General features: G+C 40.2%; 1 protein-coding gene across 6 annotated transcripts in view; it reads right to left on the bottom strand.

Annotated features, from left to right (window-relative positions):
• The window catches only part of PEX5L (peroxisomal biogenesis factor 5 like), a 47,709-nt gene extending 27,017 nt beyond the window's left edge, over positions 1-20,692 (bottom strand). For 2 of the 6 annotated variants that reach the window (XM_086468506.1, XM_086468509.1), the window contains exons 1-2: positions 20,678-20,692; positions 11,646-11,750 (exon numbers count right to left, since the gene is read on the bottom strand). In XM_086468506.1, the coding sequence (XP_086324632.1) occupies positions 11,646-11,714 (69 nt within the window). In that variant the 5' untranslated portion in view covers positions 11,715-11,750; positions 20,678-20,692. Of the gene's footprint in view, positions 1-10,148; positions 10,188-11,645; positions 11,751-13,470; positions 13,534-20,677 lie in introns of those variants that run through there. The other 4 variants (XM_086468504.1, XM_086468508.1, XM_086468505.1 and 1 more) reach the window with 3 other exon arrangements.
• Between the last annotated feature and the right edge of the window lie 658 nt (positions 20,693-21,350).

The following is a 21,350-nucleotide window of genomic DNA, read 5'->3' as shown; positions in this document are numbered from 1 at the left end:
CATGACTAAGGACTGGAAGCTGTAGGAGTGTCTTATTAAAAGGATTGTTCCTGTGAAAAATAATCTTCTTTCAACTGAAATAGCTGGGTCAAAACAGATAGCAAATACATGATCAAGTCTACTAATTATCGATAAATACAAACTACATATATATAGCAATAGGACACATTAGGAAAAATATGGTTTTGACGTGAAGCAGACATTTCAGGATGAATCAAACCTTAACAGGTTAAAGAGTGCCATGAGCTGATATTTTTGCTGTAGGTAAGCGAGCAGTGGGGTAGGTTTCTGACACTACTGTATATGCAATGCCACTTGGTAAGCCCTTGGTCTCACACTTTCAATTTCATTTTGCTGCCAGCAAATGTACAATATTGTATCAAATTTATCCCTAGTTTAACTCTGCTCAAGTTATTAGAGTTATATCAGGCATGAAGTGCTATAAAACATTCATGAGATGAAAACTATTATCTATATTAAAGTAATAATTTATAGTTCTCAAGCACCTTTCAGGGTGAATATCGCAGAATGCTTTAAAACATTCATGAATCAAGCCTGGAACCACCACAGAGCTGAGAAGTATTATCTCTATGTTGCAGATGAGAGCAGCAAAGTGAATTTAAGAAAGCCACCTAACATTGCCTGGTGCTGGAGGAAGCGGCGCTGGGAGCAGGAGCCAGGCGGCTGGTGCTACGCTGCCGCACAGTATTTGTGTGCAATATTTGTACACACGCCAAGCGGTATGGGCTCAGACTGTGAAACCGTTGATTTCTGAGTACTAATTTAGCCAGTGAGCGCCATAAATTCTCATGTCTCTACAAACTCAATTTTTCTTTAGAAAATTCATTTTAATTAAAGAAAAAGCCCCCACAATCCTTTAACTGAACAATATCTAAAAGCTGTGGAGGGTAACATTCCCTACTACTAATGCATCTGAAGGGACTCATCCATAATAGAAACTACTCGTTCTAAATTCAAATGAATTTTCTGTGACTGACTTCTGCTGTTGTCAGCACAACAGAAAAAGGTGCTTTTTCTCACCCCAGTACTTCTAGTGGATTTTTTTTTGTTCCGAAAATCATCTATGTGGGTTTTTTTTGGTGCTGGGAGAGTCAAAAGTGTCACCTGATGGCTGACATCAACCCTGCTGCTTAAACATACTCAAAGCAAGAATTATTTAGCAGAGATCCGAGACAAAGCACAGAGGCCGGGTCAGGCAGTGCTGGTTGCCGTGCTGGAGGCCGTGTCTGCCACGTTTCCCCTCAGCACGGCCTGGCCAGTCCTGCAGCTCGGGGTGCTGGGGGGAATCACCTGGTCTCCAACTTCTGTGCCCTGTCACCTGCCCCATCCCCAGCTGTCTGCATTTATTCAGCTCATGTAGTTTACTACCTGCAGCTGCCTTTGTTGCTGAGTTTTGCTTTCCCTGGTGCTCTGGTTTGGTGAACGGTCTCTGTGCTGCCCTAAGGCTGCTGTGAGAGGAGGCGGCAGCAGCAGCAGCTTATGGTAGCTCCTTCTCTGGGTGATCCTCAGGCCTGAAGGGTAGGTGGCAGCCTAATGATTGGTGCCTGTTTGGGGTCAAAAATATCAAACTCTAGGTGGGCCTGGGTGTGCTGGGGCAGGAGGGGAGACATTGCTGTGGAAGAGGCACAGCGCTGGCCCCCTGAAATGGAGCAGCGGCCACGAGAGAGATTTCTTCTTTCTAGGTAATATCCAGCCTGGTCTTAGCTTCCCTCAGTCACCCACCCAGCACCTCTTCCTCACCCCTAAATCCTCTCAGGCCTTATCTTTTCCCGTTGCCCCCCCCCTCCCTTGAATCTCCCTGCCTGGAGCCTCAGCCCCAGGGCCTTTCCTCAGGCCTGTCCCTGCCCAAGGGAGCCTGCATGGGGCACAGGGAGTGCCCAGCTGCTACCGTGGTGGCAGCTCTGCTGTCCTGTAAAAACCTGATTTCTGCCCATCCTCAGGGCCTTTGGCTTATGGTTTTAATGTAGGTCCCTCTTATGATGCTGGTGGTGGTGGAGTGTTTTACTACGGCAGAGGCAATGCAAGATTATGTACATATATAGCAACTGCTACGGCTTTGGTATTGCTTTGCTCCCAGTCTACATCTTATGTTGTAGTAAGAGTGTCATGAAATACCTACGGAGTAGCCTGATTTAAAAAAAAAAAAAAAAAGAAAAAAAATAGGGGTGAGTGGGAAGCTGACACAGCTCTTTTGCAAAAAGTTTCCACCAAGAGCTTTGTTTGGCCTTAAGGCAGAGGGAGCTGGAGCATACCTGGTGCTGGGGGGAACAGTGGAGAAACCAACTTCTTGCCTAGTGTCACATCTACAGTTGATAACGTTCACCCGCAGAACCTGCCCTGCTCACGGCTACAAGGGCTTTGCTTTCTCTTCCTAGAGCGCTGGGCTTACGCTGTGGAGTGCTGGAGCGTGCTGATGCTGCCAGTAAGGTATGGTCCTGACTTCCCATTTTATACACCTTCTTGCTGCATTCCTGATCTGGGTCTGTTTGCAGTGGTGCACAATGCATGCTGTTTTGTTTCTTTTTTTTTTTTTTTAATGTTAGTAGGATATAACATAATCCTAGTCTTTAAGATAAATTATTTGGAATCTAAATTGGGGGGTTCCAGTCAGACATAGGCAGCTAATTGGCACCTATGTTTTGAGCACATAGTGAACTAGTTCTCTTAAATTAAGTGCCTAAATTCCCTCCATGTTCAACAGGGAGAGATAAATGCCTAGAAAAGCAACTCCAGAGGGAGATCCTGCCTGCTTAATTTAGGCTGTCCCTCAGGAGGCTCTCAAAGGCACCTAGCTTTCCCACTGGCTATATATGGAATTTATTTTAGAAGGACTGGTTCAAAAGGCACCTAAAATTTAGATGTAGTTAGCTACCCAAGTTAGTTGGATTGGATTCTACCCATTTTGTCACCTGAGGCTGATTAAAGTACTTAAGGCACTAATTTAGGAAGCTCCAAACTACTAATGGGTGATCCCCTGTACACTTCAGCTGCAAAGCTGCTCCTGGGCGCTTACATCTTTTACTGTGCTGCCTGCTTAGTGTGCTGGTGAGAGTGTGGTTGGGCTGCTGACTGCATCAGTGAAGCAATCTGACCTAGAAAGCTCAGGGTGTGGTAATGAGCATGGGAGAAAGCAGGAACCTTTTAACTCACATTTTCTATTGGGAAAATTGTACTTTTGAACTTTATTCTGAGAAACTTTGCTGCCTGGGTGAGACTGGACAAATAGGTGAATGAGATTAATTAGAGTAGTTTGTAAGTGTTATACTGTTCTTTTATGTTGAACTGAGGCCTCTACTAAGGCATCAACTAACTTCAATCACTAATTATTTCTATGATACATGGCAATGATTTCTTGATAGATAGGTTCTCTGCACACATCTGGCACATCGTGATCTTTGGTGGCACTCACTAGGATAAGAGAAAACAAGTGAATTAATTTCCACTAACTAGCTCTTTCTAAAAAGTAATAAATGGGAACCACAACTAGATACTGCACTTATTGTTCTCTAGAGTGTAACTGGAAGTACTGGCCTGACAGTTGTGTCTGCGGATCATTATCTTGGCAGGACAAGAACTGGAAGGCCTCCTTTTCTCCTTGGTGAGGGAGGTTTGGAAAGGGAACTCCTGACGAAATCACTAGTCTTGTGCTAAGAGCTCAAATTACATGAGCTGTGTTTTTCTTCACCTGCTTTTCTAGCATGTTTATAAATATTTCACAACCAAAATTACCACCTCACTTTATTTACTATCGTATAGTAAGTGTGATCACTACTTGACTTTTTGCATCAACCTTGTGTCAAGGTGACGCTAATTTTTTCTCTGTCGCTGTAGTGTGAATTTATGTTCCAACGAAACTGACATGCCATCAAATACTTGCTGTTCACAAGAACAGAGAATCAATTCACAGGGCACACAGTATAACTGACTTCCACCTAGAGTGAATTGTGGGAAGCTCTAAAACTGAGACAAACTCATTCCATCCTCCTGCAAAGAGCACCGTGGTGTTGCTGCCTCTCTGAAGGCTAGTCTTGCTCAGCAGGTGATAATGGGTACTCTGTTGCTAAATAGTAGGAAGTGTGTGGAGTGGCCTGTGACATACAAGCCATGTGACCCCCTGGGGCTTAATGCAAACTGACAGAGAGCTTGTGTAAAGTCAGAGGAGCTGTGGGAGGATTACTGCAGACACCGTATCTGATATTCAAACTCATGGGCCAGTGGTATTGTATAAAACCTATGCCTGATGCCTAATCAGCAAATGATAACGTGCTTGTGTTGTGTCTGCATAAAGAGCAGTTGCATTGCTCGGTGACAATGCTTGCTGTGGTCACTGTGTCGCAGTAGCATCCTGTCTGTGTTCGTAAGGGCTGACCCGTGTGAGTTATGGTGCATTGTTGCAAGGTAGAACTAAACAATCTTACAGTTCACCATCTCCTTCCCTCTGTTCCTCTTGGTCTGGCTAAAGGAAACCAAACATGGGAGCTGTATCTGGCTCCTGCATTTTGGCCTTGCTCCAGCAAAGCACTTAAGTGTGTCCTACAAAACTCAAGGTTAAGCATGTGCTTAACTGTCTTGCTGGATCAGAGCCATGGCGGAAGGGGAGGAAAGTTGCTCTTGTCATATTTTGACTGGGACTGACAATTTGGCCTTTACTACTCACATAAAAATGTGATTTACTGTAAACCTGTTGCATTAATACGTGCATGCTCTATGTACTTTTTAAGTAAAGGAAGCTGTTTACTAAAATGGAGTGCCCCCCTTTCCTGAGTCTTAGAAGATTTTTTAAAAATATAACTTATTTATTTTCCCTCACTTAGCTATGCATTGTCTTTGTGGCATTATCCTGTGATCTGTGTTTTAGCCTCTCTGCTTTCCCGTATTACTATCTGAACTGGAGAACTACTCTACAACAGTGATCAAAGACAGAATTAACTCATCATCGATGCCTAGAGATCCTTGAAGTAATATAGCCACTAAGAAATTACAAAATGCTCCTTTAAAGAAATTATTTCTGTACTGTTAGTTTGTGGAAGTACCCAGCCTGTACTCCTAAAATGGCCTGCTACTGAATTGAGGGACTAGCAAACCTGACATGCAAGCTGAGTAAGTGCAGGTTGGGAAAGTCTTGAAGAACGGGAAGGCTACAGAATCTGCAGTTAGCTGGTGAGAAATCCCTGAAGGAACCTGTACTGTGGGAGGAGACACTAGCGTCATGACAGTATCTACTGGGAACCAGTGCTAACTAATGGTGCCAGTTCCTGGTTTCTGTATTATTTGTTGAAATTACAACTAGTAATGACACTGTCCCAAACTCTAATTCTACTCGCCACAACAGCAGTAAATGCTAGAGCTGACAACTCCAGCTGAAGAGGAAGTTGGACTTCGAGAACCACAGTTCTCAAATGCTTTTAAAGAGGTGCAGAGGACAAACTAGAGGAATCCTGTTTCCTCACATTGCAGAGATTACATTTGTATCTCTGGGGGCAACTATGATGATTGCTTACAAAACATTAGAAAATTGTTTAATGTTTTTCATTATCTGAAAGCAAAGGCGGCTACATGGAACTGAGCTGCATGTACAAATTCTTTGTGAACCACCAGTGATCCATCAGTATTTCAAGTTTCAGCAGCAGCGGACCGTGTATGGCCTCATGCTCTGTTCTGAGTATGGTTCATAATCAAACATCAGTTTAGATGAAAGATGCACAGCTGCTGCTTTCTAAAGACCAAGTCTTCATGCTATAGCATGAAGCAGCATGAAGACTATGAAGATGAAAGAATTAACAGTATCAAATATATCACAGCTTATCACAGGTTTTAGTTTTTGAAAAGCTTATGCCATTCCTATGGATCTTCAACTGCGTTGAGAATGCTCTTTGTTAATTTCCCATGCAACAAAATTCATCTTATACTGTACCCTTGCTGTGTCTTTGCATATAGGCTGTAATTTGAAATCACACAGATTTTTCTTGTCCTTTCTGTGGATTTTTTTTTTTTTAAAAAAAAGTTCTGTAGCATGGCTAGGCTAAGGTGTGGTTTTGGATGCATAGGTGGTCATAGCAAGTAAGTTGTAATTTGTGAAGTTATACAGTCTTTCTCTATAGAGATCTGTCATGGCAAGTGTGTTTGCTTTGAAATTTTTTTGCAGACTGAAAAGCTTGAAACTCAAAAGCTGTTAGTGGATTTTTTTTTTTTGACTTGCAATTCAGTAGAACAGTGTCACTGTACAGCAGCAATTTCACTGAATATAGCAAAACTGTAGTACATGGCTTGCAACTCATTAACAGGATAGTATATTTTTATCAGTCTTCATGAATGAAGAATCAACAAATTTCTGAAAATTAATTACTATTCATAAATAATTCATACTTTAAAAGGGTCTAAACTGGCATATATATTATTTACGAAAAATGTTTGTCCAAATCTTTCTGTGCTTACGGGATGGTAAGGCGGTTCAAAATGTATGAAAAAGTATAGTTAAATTTTTATTTTATTAATAAATTACACCATTAATTCCCATGGTAATTTCAAATTAAAACTGTTATTTCATGGAAAATGTATTTAATTCATGTGACAGAGAAATCTCTATAACTTCAGGCAAGCAGCCAACTTATGACTTTTAAGCATATTGTCAAGGCAACTTTATTATACTCATGAGAATATTTCTGCTGAAATCATGCATACTGCCCTAAAAGCAATAATAGCGTTGAGCAGTATTTAACTCAGAGGTGAAGAATCAATTAATATTTGTACTGCTAAGCATGCATTTATGCATTTTTCTGTTTTCTTTTTTACTCTTGTATTTATCCTATTTTAATAACAGATGAAAAAGAGTTATCAGTAGGGCTTAAAAACTGTCCCCTACTAAACTACTGCAAACCTGTATAGTAAATCAAGCTAGACAGATTTGAGTTCTATGGAAAATACTGCCAATGGATTTATGAATCCTTGACAAAGAACATAAAAATATGATTTCAGGTGTAGTCCTTCTAAGATCAGTGAGGAAACTGCCATTTTTCTCAGAGGGCAGGTTGGAATGTACAGTGAGTTATTGTAGTCCAGATGTAATTATTGTCACTATCTAAAACTGGCATAATTTTTGTCTTTTTTAAATTAATGTATATAAATTAGTTAAAATTGAGTTAATTCTGGTTTGGATTGGTATAAAAAAGAACAGATGCTAATTACATTCACTTTAACTTTCTGCCATTCTGTTATAATGATATTTAGTAAACATTTATGGAGTGGGCTGTAAGTCAACACAAGTCTAACGCTAAGAAGCTTGGAGTGAACATGATTGATTCCAATGGGACCATTAACTTTTATATGGAAAACTGTGATTATGCAATCAAATTCATGTCGTAAGTCTCTGATACGCCCATCAGAAAATCTGCTAAAAACATTGCGAGCTGAATATTAGCTATCTTTACTCTGTTTATTTTATAAAATTGAAAGGAAGCATTTGAAAGATCTCATATCAGAGTTCAAAAAAACCCAGCCAACCAACCAACCCCCCTCAAACCCAGGACAAAACAAAAAGCCCAACTGACTGGGGGTGGGACCACAAAAACTAAAAGCCCCAAAGCAAGAACAACAACAAAAAACCAAAACCCAAACCAAACAACAACAAAAAAGGCAAAACAGTGGAATTTAGGCAGTGGAAATGTTGAGTATTTTACTCGTAAGCCCTAGAGGAAATATAAATGTGCTTGGATCAAGTAATGGCATGCAAAGGAAGTTCACTTCAAAAAAAAAAAAAAAAAAAAAAAAACCAACAAAAAAACAAAAAAAAATTGTTCCTACTTTGAATACTAACTAATACCTCAGAGAGAGACTATTAAAATGACTTTAGCATCTGGTGGAGTTAATTGGGGTGTAGTCATGAAACAGATCTTGGGATTTTTTTGATAACTTGTGCGTTGCAGCCTGCATTTTGTATGGGACAGGATGACTTTCAGCATGTTTCTTATAACGTAATTTCACCTTTTTAAATTTCTTCTTTCCAGTTCAAATTCTAAAACTAAGTGTCCTGTAGATTGACTTTTTAAATTCTAAGCAGTCAACATCAAATTGCACTCTCAGCAATGTCTGTGTAGTTCATGTAAATTCTAAGTAGGCAGCTCTCATATTTTTCAGTCTCAAAGAGAAGTGGCGATAATTTTCAACATACGCTTTGCATTTCTTTTTCTTATTGGAGAATTTTTCACGGGCTCCCATTTCTGTTCCACGTAATACCAGAGTATATTTGCCACAGGATCATCTTGGATGTGAATCACCTTCTACAGGTCTTATTTCTTTCTGTTCCCTTTACAGGGATCCTACCTTCGCTAGCTTTCCAAGTTGTGCCCGCCAACGTGTAATGAATCTGGGACAAATACCCCTTGTGACGCTGTGAGACTTGTTTGTTTAAAGCAAGGCTGGCAAGGCAATGAAGCCTGCACTTCTTTTACTGCGCAAGAAAGCAGTTACTCGTGTTTTAAAGTATAAGTGTGGATCGAAGTACTTTATTGAATCAGATCCTTTGAAGTTCACTGACCTGTAGTAAATTGGGAATTTCATTGCTGACTGTACAATTAAACTTTGACTCCAGGGGATATTTAGGTTTAAATTTCTCATTAGAAAGTAATTCTGAAGTGAGCTTTTTTTCTCCTGACAAATGCAAAGAAGCTATGAAGCGGTTAAACAAAAATCTTATTTTGGAATTAGAGTCAAACTTTTATGCATGACTTTTTTTTTTTTTTTTCTCGGTTTCAGTTAGAAATATATTGGTTCATAGCTTAACTTCCAATTAATCTTTGAACCTTCAGCAAACTTTTTCACTTTTTCTAGGTTCTATTCATATTAAAAAATACCTTTTTTCATTTGTTCTAGTATCTTCTGAATTATCTTTAAAAAGATGAAGGGAGACAGCAACATGGTATAGAGTTAGGTTCTACAAAATCCCATTAGTACTGAAAGCTCACTCAAAGTATTAAATTTGGCAACTACTGAATGCTTTCTCCTACCAATAAAGTGACTTTCAATGAAAGTAACTGAGACAGAATCACAAACAATAGATGTTGAAAGGCCTGTTCAATTACCGGGAATACCCCTCTGCTTACTGTACTCATTACTGCTGGAATAATGGTCAGGATTCCCAGTTGCCGTATACTGGCACAGCCCCACTGGAGTCTGGAGTACTCTTTTTGATTCACGTTATTTGAAGATTTGCCTCCTGATCTGATGATATAAAATAATCTGTGAATTGGAAACTTCATTACCCTTTAATTCACAGTATTTATGTCAACAAGCAAGTGTTGTATTTTACAGCAGGGCTTTTCTAGGAGTGTAACAATAAAATGTGAATATTTATCTGACTTGTTCTGCATTGGATAAGTTTTTAACATTTTCCAGAGGAAAAGAGTGAAGAGGCAGCTCTTAAAATGTAAATTTAGGGGCCTCTGCACATTATCACTAACTGTTCCTCTCAAAAGAAGAACTTGGAATCTGAGACACGAAGAAGAGATTCTACTTATTTTTCCTGTGGCATCTGCTTCCCCAGTCAGACTTGATTAATCCTCCATTCATCAGGGATTTTGGAAATGAGAGATTTCACCTTTTTTTAACATACTTTTAGAAAAGGCAATACTCCTCTCTCTGGGCTTGATTCTTGCATTTTACTCACTGGTTTCTTGCTAGTTGTATGGACAGAGCAGCACGGACACCTAATGTAAATAACTACCTCCTAAGATACATGCATGCCCCTAGTGGGTTTGGTGGTGGTAATAACTTTGGAAAGACCAGGCCTTGTTCTCATGACCTAATTTGATCTGGCTTGGGGAACTTGTTTGCAGCCAATTTGGAACTTGAGTGTTTCACCCTGTGAGCAGCAACCACGTCCATCTGTTTCATCATGTAAAGAGCAGAGACAAACGCTTCGATGGTGATGGTTAAACGTACATCACAATAACAGCAGGGCCTTGTTCGGAATGGATGGTCTGAAGGAGAGGTTTGCACGGACACGCTAAAGAGACAGCATCTCAGAACAACAACACAGGCAGACGGTTAGGATACAGATGGTGTATGCGATATGGTTGTATAACTGCACGTCACACGTACATGATGCAGAGATGGCTATGGAAAATACTCACTTTTTCACTTGATTCTGTTTCCTTTTGGCTTCTGCACCCCTTTGGTGCATAACAGGGAAGTAGGTATTTGTGTTTAGTGGAAGAAATTACACTGACTAACAGACACAAGCATTTTACTCATAAATTTATCACAGACTCTTGCTGAGCAGACTGACAGACAACAACTACCAATGGTGCATTAAACATTTCACAAACCCAGGCTGAACTCCTGCCCCCGCTGAAGCCAAGGGCAGTTCTGCACTTTTTGGGGGGTGGGGGAGTAGAGGGGGCAGCATTTTATGTTGGTGTCTAATTGTTTGTTAATCATTTTGTAGAAAATTAGAAGTGATGCCTAAAAGGGAGCATCCTTTTCCTTTGTGCAATTACTTCATAGGTGTTAGAGTTCACCGTGAGCAAAACACGGTGTTCACCAGGGGCTGAGGAGGAGGTTGCCAGGCCTGGTTTCCAAAGTAGATGGTGATGTTTCTGTAATGTGTGTTAGGGCAGCGCATATGTGATGCTCTGTAAAAGAAGAACGTGCTGGCCTTGCATGCATCTTAAATATGTTCAAAAAGTACAGCAGCTGTTATCCTGTAACACCAAAGGAATAACACAGGAGTGTGGGGTTTGTTGAAGGCCCTCCCATGACAACAGCTATGTGGTAAGATTGCTTCCATTAAACCTCCTCATGAGTAGGAACAACTCGTGTGCAATAAATATTAACAGTAAACTAAACGCACTTGCTTGGGGAACAAATTAATGTAGGTGAGTGACAGGAGGGAATAAAACCCACTCTCGTAGTGAGATGGAAGTGCTGTTTTACGGTAGTGTTCAACCTGTCTTCAAGAAACTAATGAAACAGCCTAAGGTTCGATGGCTACTCCAAGGTATAAGGTCTAGTGTGATGACGATAGGTCCGTCCTTCAACTGAAGTTGTAGGAATGTAGGCGTGAGCAAACCAGCATGTTCTGACCTGGGCTGGGAGGGGGATCCCAGGGAGAGCTTGGGGATGGGATCCGAAGGACGGGATCCGAGAGACTGCCGCTGCTGCTGTGAAGTGCTTGGGTGTTGGGTGACCTGTGCGCTGGGGGTCAGTATTTTGTATGTGCGTTGTGTGGGTATTGATAGCATGGGCTGTAACTGAGTCTTTAAATTGGTTTTGAATAACATTCTGGTGACTGAACGTATTGTGCCGTCTACAGATCCCTTTATTGGGGGGGATGCATTTTTGTTTCAATGTCCACTTAAACGTTTAAACCTCCAACCCCCAGCCAGCGCGTTATTCACCCCGCGCTCGGAACAGGACGCCGCTGGCGTGAGACCTGCCGGCGGAGGGGCTCGGCCGGCCCCGCGCAGGCCGGAGTGTGCCGAGGGGAAGCTGAGGGAGGGTCGACGCTCCCCTGGGCCGCCGGGGCCGGTGCCGGTACCAGGCCCCGCCCTCTCCCGCGCGGCCCGGCCACCGCGGCTGGTGACTCGCGCTGCGTCCGCGGCCTGCTCAGAGCCCCGCGCTCCGCCCACCTGTGATGTCATAGTAAGGAGGGGCTTTTCCTCTGCAGACTCCTCCCTCGGAATCTCCTTCATCACCATGGCAACAGCCTTATCTGCCGCCCTAGAGCCTTTCCCCTACAACAGCGAAATCAACAATGGCGCCAGTCAGCAGCGAGCCGGGCAACGACCGCCCCCAAACGCGCGCGCCCCCGCACCGTCCGGCCCGTGAGCTGGCGGCGCTCGCGGCCGCGGGCGCGCGCGCGCGCGCAGCGCGGCCGGACGTAGAAGGCGCGCAGGCCCGTTTAAAAGCGGTCACAGGTGACCCGCGAGCCCGCCCGTGCGCAACGCGGCTGGGGTTAGAGCCGCCCCAGTGCGGCCGGCGGGAACGCGGCGCTGCCGGTGCCGGCGGGAGGGTTCGGCTCCTGCAGGCTGGGATCCCCAGAGCGGCAGGGCCTTGGAGGGTCGTGCCCCTGGTTTGGCGTTAGTTACCCACGAGTTCGTCTCGGAATTACCCGGGTTTTGCTTAACAACAGCGTCGAGCTCGTTTTGCAAGCAAAGCGCGGTTCCTCGCGGCTCACTGGGGCAAACTCTCCCTGAGGTGAGGGTGGGTGACCTGCAGGGCTGGGCCCGCAGCGCACGTAGCTCCAGGAGCGTTTTCGAAGGCATTTCACGTCATAGACACAGTCCGCGGTTTGCTAACGACATACAGAGCCAAATTCTGCCATCATAGGCATTGCTACAGTTCTCCCCCAAATGGTCGCTGCTGTTGAACTTACTGTAAGGTGGATTTTTTTTTTTCACCTTCACTTTTCTGAAAGTTCACTTAAAATATTGTAAATATTCAAGGCAAATTTAAAATATTGTAACATTTTTTAGTATTTTAACCAAGCGAAAAATGCGCTAGCGTTATGTGCCATACTCTCTTTGAAGTCATACTCTTCATTTAAAAATGGTATCTACTCGAATTCAGATGGATTTCTGTATTTTGATCTCTCATGCTCGTGCAAGTGACAGAGAAATTCTGAGCGTACACACAAAGCATAGCAGCAGAGCTGTATTGTGCTGGTGACCCTGGGCACGTCCTTACCATCCCACTTTAACAGCTCCCATTGATTTCTGTGGAAGCTTTAGCTGTGCGAAGACTGCAGGATCTGGCTCCATAAAAGAAGTATTTTACTCTAGACAAATATATTTAAATACTTAAAAGTCTATTAACAGAAGGGGTTCTTTACTACCACATCATACACTAGAATTGCTTTTGCTAGCACTGTATTCTGTGTCCAATAAAAAAACCACTATTGCTTATACTGAGCTACAGGTTGTTTCAGAAACATTTCATCGATTGCAGGTAAAAACATTACATACTGTTGTGATTTTTGAGCAGACTTTATTAATCATCAGGTCAGTCTTAGGTTAGCTCGCTTGTGCAACACATCACAGTTACCCTACAGAGAGTTCTTTGCATGCTGCAAGAAATTCTCAGAGCAGAAGTGTCATAAATGATAAGCATGCTGGATTTGTGATGCCTTTGATATTCAAAGAACTGTGAAGTCACTGTAAAATTAACTATATTTAATTCAAAGAGAATTACTTCTAATTGGTAAGCATATCAAAGGTTCTTGGCCAATTACGTATTTACTCTGTTCACGATTCACGTGACATATTCCAGGTATAGGAAGCTTGTTTCTAGTATGACACATGGAGCTGCCGTTAGCTAGCACTAGTAACATGCTTTTTGATCTTTATAAAATGTAGTCCTTTTGTGCTGAGTGCTAGAACAAAATAGTTTATCAGCTAGAAAGGATGCATTGGAAAGCATGCAGTGCTTTTAATTTCTTGCAGAGTAAAAACCCACCAAAGCAAAGGTCAGGTCACTTTTTTGAAGACAGAGCCACTTTTTCTTCAAGGTTTCACCTACTGCCTGAAAAGAGTCATGATACTCGTATTAGTGCCTGCTGTTAACCTTTCATAAACATAACTCTGCAAAACCCTGGGAGTGGTTGATACCATATATAAAATCTGTTTAAAGTGGCTACAGCACAATGTAGAATCGTAACCTGAGGGATCCCTCTGTGCTTTTTTTATGAGCAGACTTTGTATATTTGCTAGGCAAAGCAAGTGGTTCGATACTACTTTTTTATTAGGTCTTTCTTTTAGCTTTCCTAAAAGACTACATGTAAGTCAGGTTGGTTTATTTCTGGCTACTCAGCCTATGATTTGAACAAAGTCATTCTGAAACTAGAAGTTAGTAGGTCATTTCCAGGATACCAAAGAGAAAGGCACTGAAATGACTTAAATTCTTGAATTCTGGTGGAGAGATACACAGGCGACTGATTAATTGGAAAATCCAGAGGTTTATTCTGGTGACTAGAAATGGATTTTGTTGCCCAACATAAGGTATGTAAACTTGAAAATTTTGGTCTCTGTATTCGCTGGAATGAATACTATATATTCAATGCTTGCCTATGAAGTCATTAGGCAGAAGAACTGGAGAGAAATAAAACCAGGCTTTCCATGATCGGGACGACCTTGTTACTGTTGTGAACCGCATCTGAAATGATAATCTCTAGCACGTTTATTACAATAAACATTGAAGGATTATTCTTTTCTTTAAAAAGTTGCTATTTACTTGGCCTTCTTCAATATTAAGTGTTGTTTCTCTAGCGTTTTGGCTTGCTGTATGTATTTATCTGTTACAGTGGGTTATCGCTCAAACCCTATAATTCTGTAAACAGCTAATTTTACACTTGCCAGGTCTTTAAAATGAATAGTTTGTTGATAGTGCAGATTTGCAAGGTAAGTTGTTTTCTCCTGTAAACAACAGTTTAATAATTTAGTAAATAAGTTTCATCATTCCCTATTTTTCTGCAATATATAGATGGAAACAATTGTGATGCAGAGCATGACAACCTATGTACGAATCGAGACAAACACATATTGATGAAGGAAAACTATATTATTTGTTTTTAGGGAACAGTGCTTAAGAAAAAATGAGAAACATGCCAGTATTTCATTATATGATACACTTAAAATGGAAACATTCCTTTAGGTGATGTCTCCAGAGCAAAATAAGGAGTAGAGTTCACAGTATTCCCATGCTGCTAAATATTTATAATAGAATTGGGTTCAAAACCTAATAACAGTTTCTCTAGGTTTATCCGCTGGGATCAGATAATGGATAGTAATAGATGTTTCCAAAGGAATGTGCTGATTTGGCAGGATTTTGTAAGGAAATACTAATTTTTTTTACAGCTGGTGTTTCTGAATAGCTCCAAATTAAATTTTGCACAAGTCACACTATTTAGATGTGGTACTTAGTAGCAAGTATTTAATTAAGCTACTGCAAGACCATATTAACGCAAATTTCTAGGACAGCATACAGTTTTGGGTTTTTTAAATCAGCGATGCATATAGCTTTGTAACCATGCTCATGTACAATAAAGCTTTTCTTCTTCATGTATGTGGGACCAACAGACCACCTTCAAGTCATGATGGGCTGATCAGTTAGATTGAACACGTGGTCATGCTTGAAACATTACTCTTTGGTGAAATACTATATAATTCTGTAATTCTTTTCTACATTACAGTTGTTTGCAAATTTGTTCATTTATATGAGAAGCCAACAGACAGTGCCTTGTAAATATTTAACATTTTGACAGCAGTATTTAAACGATAATGATTAATTACAGAAATTCTTTGTCGTCTTCTATCCAATAAAAGGATTTTATCTAAATCTGTAACATAATTAGAAGCTTGCTTTTGACAAATGTTTAAGGTACTTGAGTCCCAAATTCACCTTTCAGGGATATTTATACCACTAATTCTTGTGAGAAAACGAACAGAAAAGAGTGATTGTTGTTGGTTTTGGGGTGGGTTTTCTTGGTTGTTTTTTTTTTTTTTTAAATAATTTTTTTCTAATATGTGTACATGGGGAAAGAAATTCTGCCCTTACATAAACCTGTGCAGTTCCATTTGTTTTCTGAGGATCCTACCAAGCTGTTTCAGCTTTACTTGACACACTACAATGCGTTGCTATTCACTGAGCTATTGGAAATCACCTCCACATGGGCATGTTTAAATGTAAGCTTATGTAAAATAGAAGTTTAAACACAGCTTCCCTTGTAAAGAAATTTGATAGGAAAAAGTGATATGCAGATAGTGCTGGTGCATGTATGAAATGATTACTGATTTCATGTGGCATCTCTCCTTTCGAGCTGAGGAGAAACAGAGTAGCAACTTGCTGTGTTGATGAATGTAATGCCAAAAGCGACCAGCTATCCTGAGCTTTTCACATCAGGGTATTGAATTGGAGTGTGTTTAAATACAAAACAACAACAACCCCCCCCCCACCAAGTCCTTTTCAGTCAAGAATATCTTGAAGAACTAATCTGCTCTTTTAATAGCTTCAACAGGTTGCGGAGGGGTTTTATAAAGCAAATTTTATGAAAGACACATTACTGGTAACTTTAAGTTATAGTAGCTGTAGTCCTCCTATGTTAGGAGAAAGAACAGATAGAGCTGCTGTAGGTGTTGAACTTGGATGCTTGGCTGCTGTCCAGACCTCCAGGCAGCTGATATATTAGACTTACAGTACCAATTAAGCAGCCTATCCAAAACGGCTTTATGCACCACAAATCTTTGTGTTTTGTGCAATTTAAAAATAAAAATGAAGGGACAAACTTGGCTTTACTCTTGAAAATTATGCAGTGCTAACAGTTTTACCCCTTAAAATGAGCACACGCAGCTATGCAATGGTTCCATGAGAGTTCTAGTGTCCACAATACAACTGTGAGCTCTCGACTTCACAGAGGATCTGTGTTTATTACTTTGTATTTTTCCCTTCTCAGGCTTTTCTGTTCGTGTTTTCTCCGTATGGCTGTCTTTTGATCATCTATGCTTTTCTACTCTTTTCTAGTGATGTTATATCTTGCATCTTATATATCTTTAAAAATAACGAGAAACCATATGGTGAGGCAGTTTCATGAACCAATACAAGCTGGATATTTAAACAGAAAATCCTGTTTCATCAAAGCTCTTGGTAGTTTTTTTACTAGGAGCTTATCAAAGTGAGGTATATATCTAAGGTAAATGGGAACACAATTAGGCAGTGCTCAGTTGACTGTGGTGTGGAGACACGTGAACAAGCTAGATGTCCTGAACTGGAAGCAGTATCGTCAAGGCAGACCAGCTTTCAGGACCTGAGCTAGTATTTCTGTGTTGTACTTGCATTCTTTGGGACCTCTTACTAAGCTTTCTGTTAGTGATGGTCCAGTCTCTCTTGACTCAAGACCTTTAGTATCTCGTTCTACACATAGTGTTGGCTACAGTGAAGGAATCGGGCATAGGAAAGCATGCCTAAGAAGTAATTTACAGTAAAGTGGCTAAATTCATCTTGGCTGAGTTCAAAGTGTACTACTCATCTTTCATTCCTTTCTTTTTTAATTTTTATTTTGCTAGAATAACAGATTTCAGCATTAATATGGGAAGACTTTTCCTTTACTGCATATGAGAAAATTGTCAGAGAAAGAAATAATAACTGATAAAAAGTAATTGGCACAAACGTTCACATTTACCCTCATTGGGTGGTGTCTTATGTCCATTTAAATGTCAATACTGTGGTTAAACTGCATTCCAGTTTGAGAAGCATTTGCATTGAAATGGCATTGTTAGGTTTTCTGTTTATTGACCATCAGCAACTGTTGCATTACACGTGCTCCCTTTAGAAGTTGCCTCATTCTGATGCACAGAGGTTCATTCTGAAAGCCAAGTGGGACCGGTTCCAAAGCATCTCCAAAGCAACCCATTTTGCTCTCAAGAACTGATGCAAAGTTGTTGTGCTTAATGCATCTGAACACATATTATGATGGAAAATTGATAAACAATTCTGTCAAATCTAACTCATTCTCTATAATCTAGTATGATTCCTGCAGGCTAACAGGAGGAAGATGCAGTGAAACTAGGTTGTTATTTTTCTCTTCAGTCAAAGAGTTTAATTTGAAATGTACATAGGGAGTATATCTTTTCAGCAAGGTAAGGCTTTCTAACGGAACAATACTGTTGACCTAGCTGCAAATAGTAAATCCAGCCTGGAATATAGAGCAAGGTTGGTAAGAGGAGTGAGGTCTGGGACAGAACTAACTGCCTAAAGGTTTTTTAATGTTCGGGTCCTTTTACGAACAAGTTATATAATGAAGCTGCTTGCAATAGCAGGCTTGGATGAAACATTTTGCAGTCTGTCCTTTCTGTGTAAGCGTCATCTTTTACTAAGGCTATTGTGAATATGTAGAAATTTTTTTAGCTCTTACTTGATTGACTTCTTAATAATTTGGAACTGTATTATTAAAGGAGTGAGTCTTTTGACTGCACGATGGTATTTGACTTCAAAAATTTCAGAATAGTCTTCATAGGAAATTCAGAATACAGAACACTTTCCTGAGCTAAGTGATGACTACGAGACAACTGTTTCTGAGCCTGTCCTCTGGAAAATGTTTTATAGGTGTATTGGTAGGGTAACCCTCAGTGAAATTAATAGCTTTTCTTATTTAACCTCAGACAATGGTTTGAGCTACAAAGCTTGAGACAAGCGTGTAACTTTTTGCATGCTTGTCACAAATGTTTATAGATGTTGTGAGTCTTGATTTTGATGGTTTTCCTTGAATCTGCTTTTGCGTTATCTCTGCCTTTAACTGTGTTGCTGTTAAAGGTTCCTGTACTCTCAGGTGTGGTGTCCTGAGAGTCACAACATTAATGTATTGATATCAATACAGCGAAGACAGTGTTGACCAGAGCAAAGTGTGGAGTGAGTCGTGCCATAGCTTAAATGTTCCTGTTTATTTAAAAAAAAAAAAAAAAGGCAGACCCAGCTGTTCCCAGCTGTTGTGCCTTAACTGTTATATCTTGATCTCACTAATGTTTCTCAATAAAAAAATGTGTTTAGATGGGGCAACACAGAAGTATTTTGGCCTCTGGTAAAAGGCAATGGCCAGGTCCAGAGTAGCAGTTTGTCTTCAGTCTCAGACTCCAGCTGTTGCACAGAAAAAAGTGGGTGATTCCTGGGGAGAGATCCGTCTGTGGGTTGGTTCTCTCTCTTGTTACTTCTTCGCTTGGGACCAATGAGACTCTGAAAAGTGTGTGATGATCCTTTTAAGTATGCATAAAAGGCAACTGAGAAGTATAACTGTGCCTGGAATATCACGCATGTTCTTTTAAAAAAGAAAGTGATGCAGGTTCTGATGTTAAAATAGTATGATCTGTGCTCTCCCTGCCTGGAACACAGAAGAAATGTGTAATTTTTCCAGTGTTTGCAAGCTTAAGTACTTTGTTCTTCTTGTTCCAGTTATCATTATAAAACCACTCGCTTCACAGTTGTACGCCTGTGTAGCTGAAACAGGAATTAGATCCCATTAGCCCAGCCGTGTTGTTTGTGGATACTTTCTCTAGGTTGGGCAGAGACTCGTCAGACATTTCGAATGAAAAAAAGAGAGGCAGAGAAACAAACATAATTGAAAAGAAAACAAAATCTCTTACAGAGCTAAAAGAAGGCTCTGCATCCATACTAATCTGATCATATCCTATAGTTACAAATCCATGAGAGTCTTAAGATCATTTAAGTTCTGAAACTGTGGTTTTCTGCACAGACGAGAACTGGCACACCTCTAGAGAACAGAACAGATTGTTATCAAAGCCGCTGGATGGATGTAGCAGTTGTCTGTTGTTTCCTCTGGCTTTTACACTGCCAGATTAAAAGAGTCTATGTTGCTTGTTGTCACTGTAGGGATGGCTTTACTCTTGTTTTGAAAGCCCCTAAAAAGGTGGTATTATTTAGGAAAGGTGGAATTATGTTGAATAAGGGCAACTGTTCAAAAGCCCTGTTACTGCAGAGTCAGTATGCATGCTGTTTGGAATAATAGTACGTGTATTCAAATAAGTGAATTGGTATATATCTCTTGCTAGGTGCCTAATTTCAGAACCATTGTAAACTTACGTTACTTCTAAAATTACTGTTATTTTTATTGTTCTGATTTTGTTTGCGGAGGAAGATAGACACAGAAGACAGTTTTTAATGTATTCCCATCGGTATTAACTCTTATTGGAGATTAGGATGAAAATCTCAGGATTTGAGTTCTGTAAATCTGGAGCAAACATTATGTGATCAAAGTCTTTGCCTTCAGTTTAATTCTTTCAAATAGATTCTTTCCTGATTTGTGTGTAATAATTACAGGAATAGATTTAATTCTGTTTAGGATTTTTGGTTTTGTTTGGCTCTTTTGTTAAATGCCTTGCTCAAGTGCTATGCAAAAAGTGGAAATTTTTCTTAACATGAAATGGTGAAGTGTATTTAATCCTGACATAACAATATATCTGATTCTACTGTGTAAAAGGGTAGCAAGTTGGTGAGGCAGGGAATGAATGGAACAAAAAAAGTGAAAAAGGGTAGATAGAGGGTTATCACCTGGATTTGTTTTGAAGCAGATTGTTGTTACTTTCTCATCAGGCCTGTACATATCAAATAATGAAAACCTATCACACTAGATGGCAGGTTTGAAAATAACAGATCAGGATAGTTCATGATTGAAAACTAATTTTAGGACTTATTTTCTTGACCTATTTGAGTTCTCTCCAGCCACCATGCTGAATGTTCCCAGGATAGATTTAGCACATTCCATAATACAAATATTTGATTTCCACCATAATATAAACATTTTGATACCCTTGAATTTATTATATCATTTTTCTGATACAACCTTAAGATCTGAGTCCTTTCTACAGTGAATGGAGACAAAAGTAGAACTGTTACAGCACTGTGGTAATAAAGGGGCTTTATGCTATATCCCTGACCCAAAATTCGTTCTGTGTCTCTTGATCTGTGTGTTCTTGGTAACAAAGATTTCTGAATCTTAGTGTACCTAAAATACACCATTTTAAACACAGTATAGTAGAATATGTTTACCCCCTTATTTTTGTTCTCTAAAAATAGCAGATTTCCGTTTATCAGACAATAGCAATAGTACATGAGGCAGTGGAATAACAGTGTGACTGCAAAATAACTTCATGTCCCTGACCTGGAGATGGCCTCTGCACACAGTTTCAGCTTCAGAATAATCTCATCTGAAGTACTGAAGTACGTTAATGCTGCAGAAGCAGCATTAACAGCATCGTATAAGCCCATTTAGAGAGGATTATGCTACTCTGCCATCATTTAGCCCCTTGTTTATCACACAGTTTGGAAACCTTCAGGAAGCAAGTTCTTAAAATCAATGTATTATGAGTGCGCTCTTAAAGGATAGTCCTAATTCTTTGATGTACACTATTAATGTGGAGAATGAACTTTTCCACTCTAGTACTGCGAAAATGTTCTAATTACAAAAATTAAAAAGTGTAGGTGCACTGGTAGATAATGACTTCTAGACCTAATCAGAAGTTCAGCTGTCTTGGACAATTAAAAGCTCATTCTTCTCTCTTTACTGTTTAAGACAATTTTTTTAGCATAATGGGCCACGTCAGTTACTTTTGTGTAAATCTATGCTTTTGTATACATTTGGAAGCATTCTGTATTCTTTTTGGATTCAGTGGATTTAATTTCATTTTACATCTGGCACTTGGCCTGTTAACAGTACAAGGAGCTGAAGGCAATATCTCTATTTCTAATAGCCAGCACATCACTGATATCAAATATGCTCTGTTTAAACAGGTATTCACCTTCTCCTATATCAAGTTACTGTAATGCAATCAAAA

Source organism: Leptosomus discolor, chromosome 7, assembly GCF_034619465.1.
Source record: "Leptosomus discolor isolate bLepDis1 chromosome 7, bLepDis1.hap2, whole genome shotgun sequence".
NCBI lineage: Eukaryota > Metazoa > Chordata > Aves > Leptosomiformes > Leptosomidae > Leptosomus > Leptosomus discolor.
Note: the sequence above shows the minus strand (reverse complement) of the source record. Positions and strands in the feature narration are given on the sequence as shown.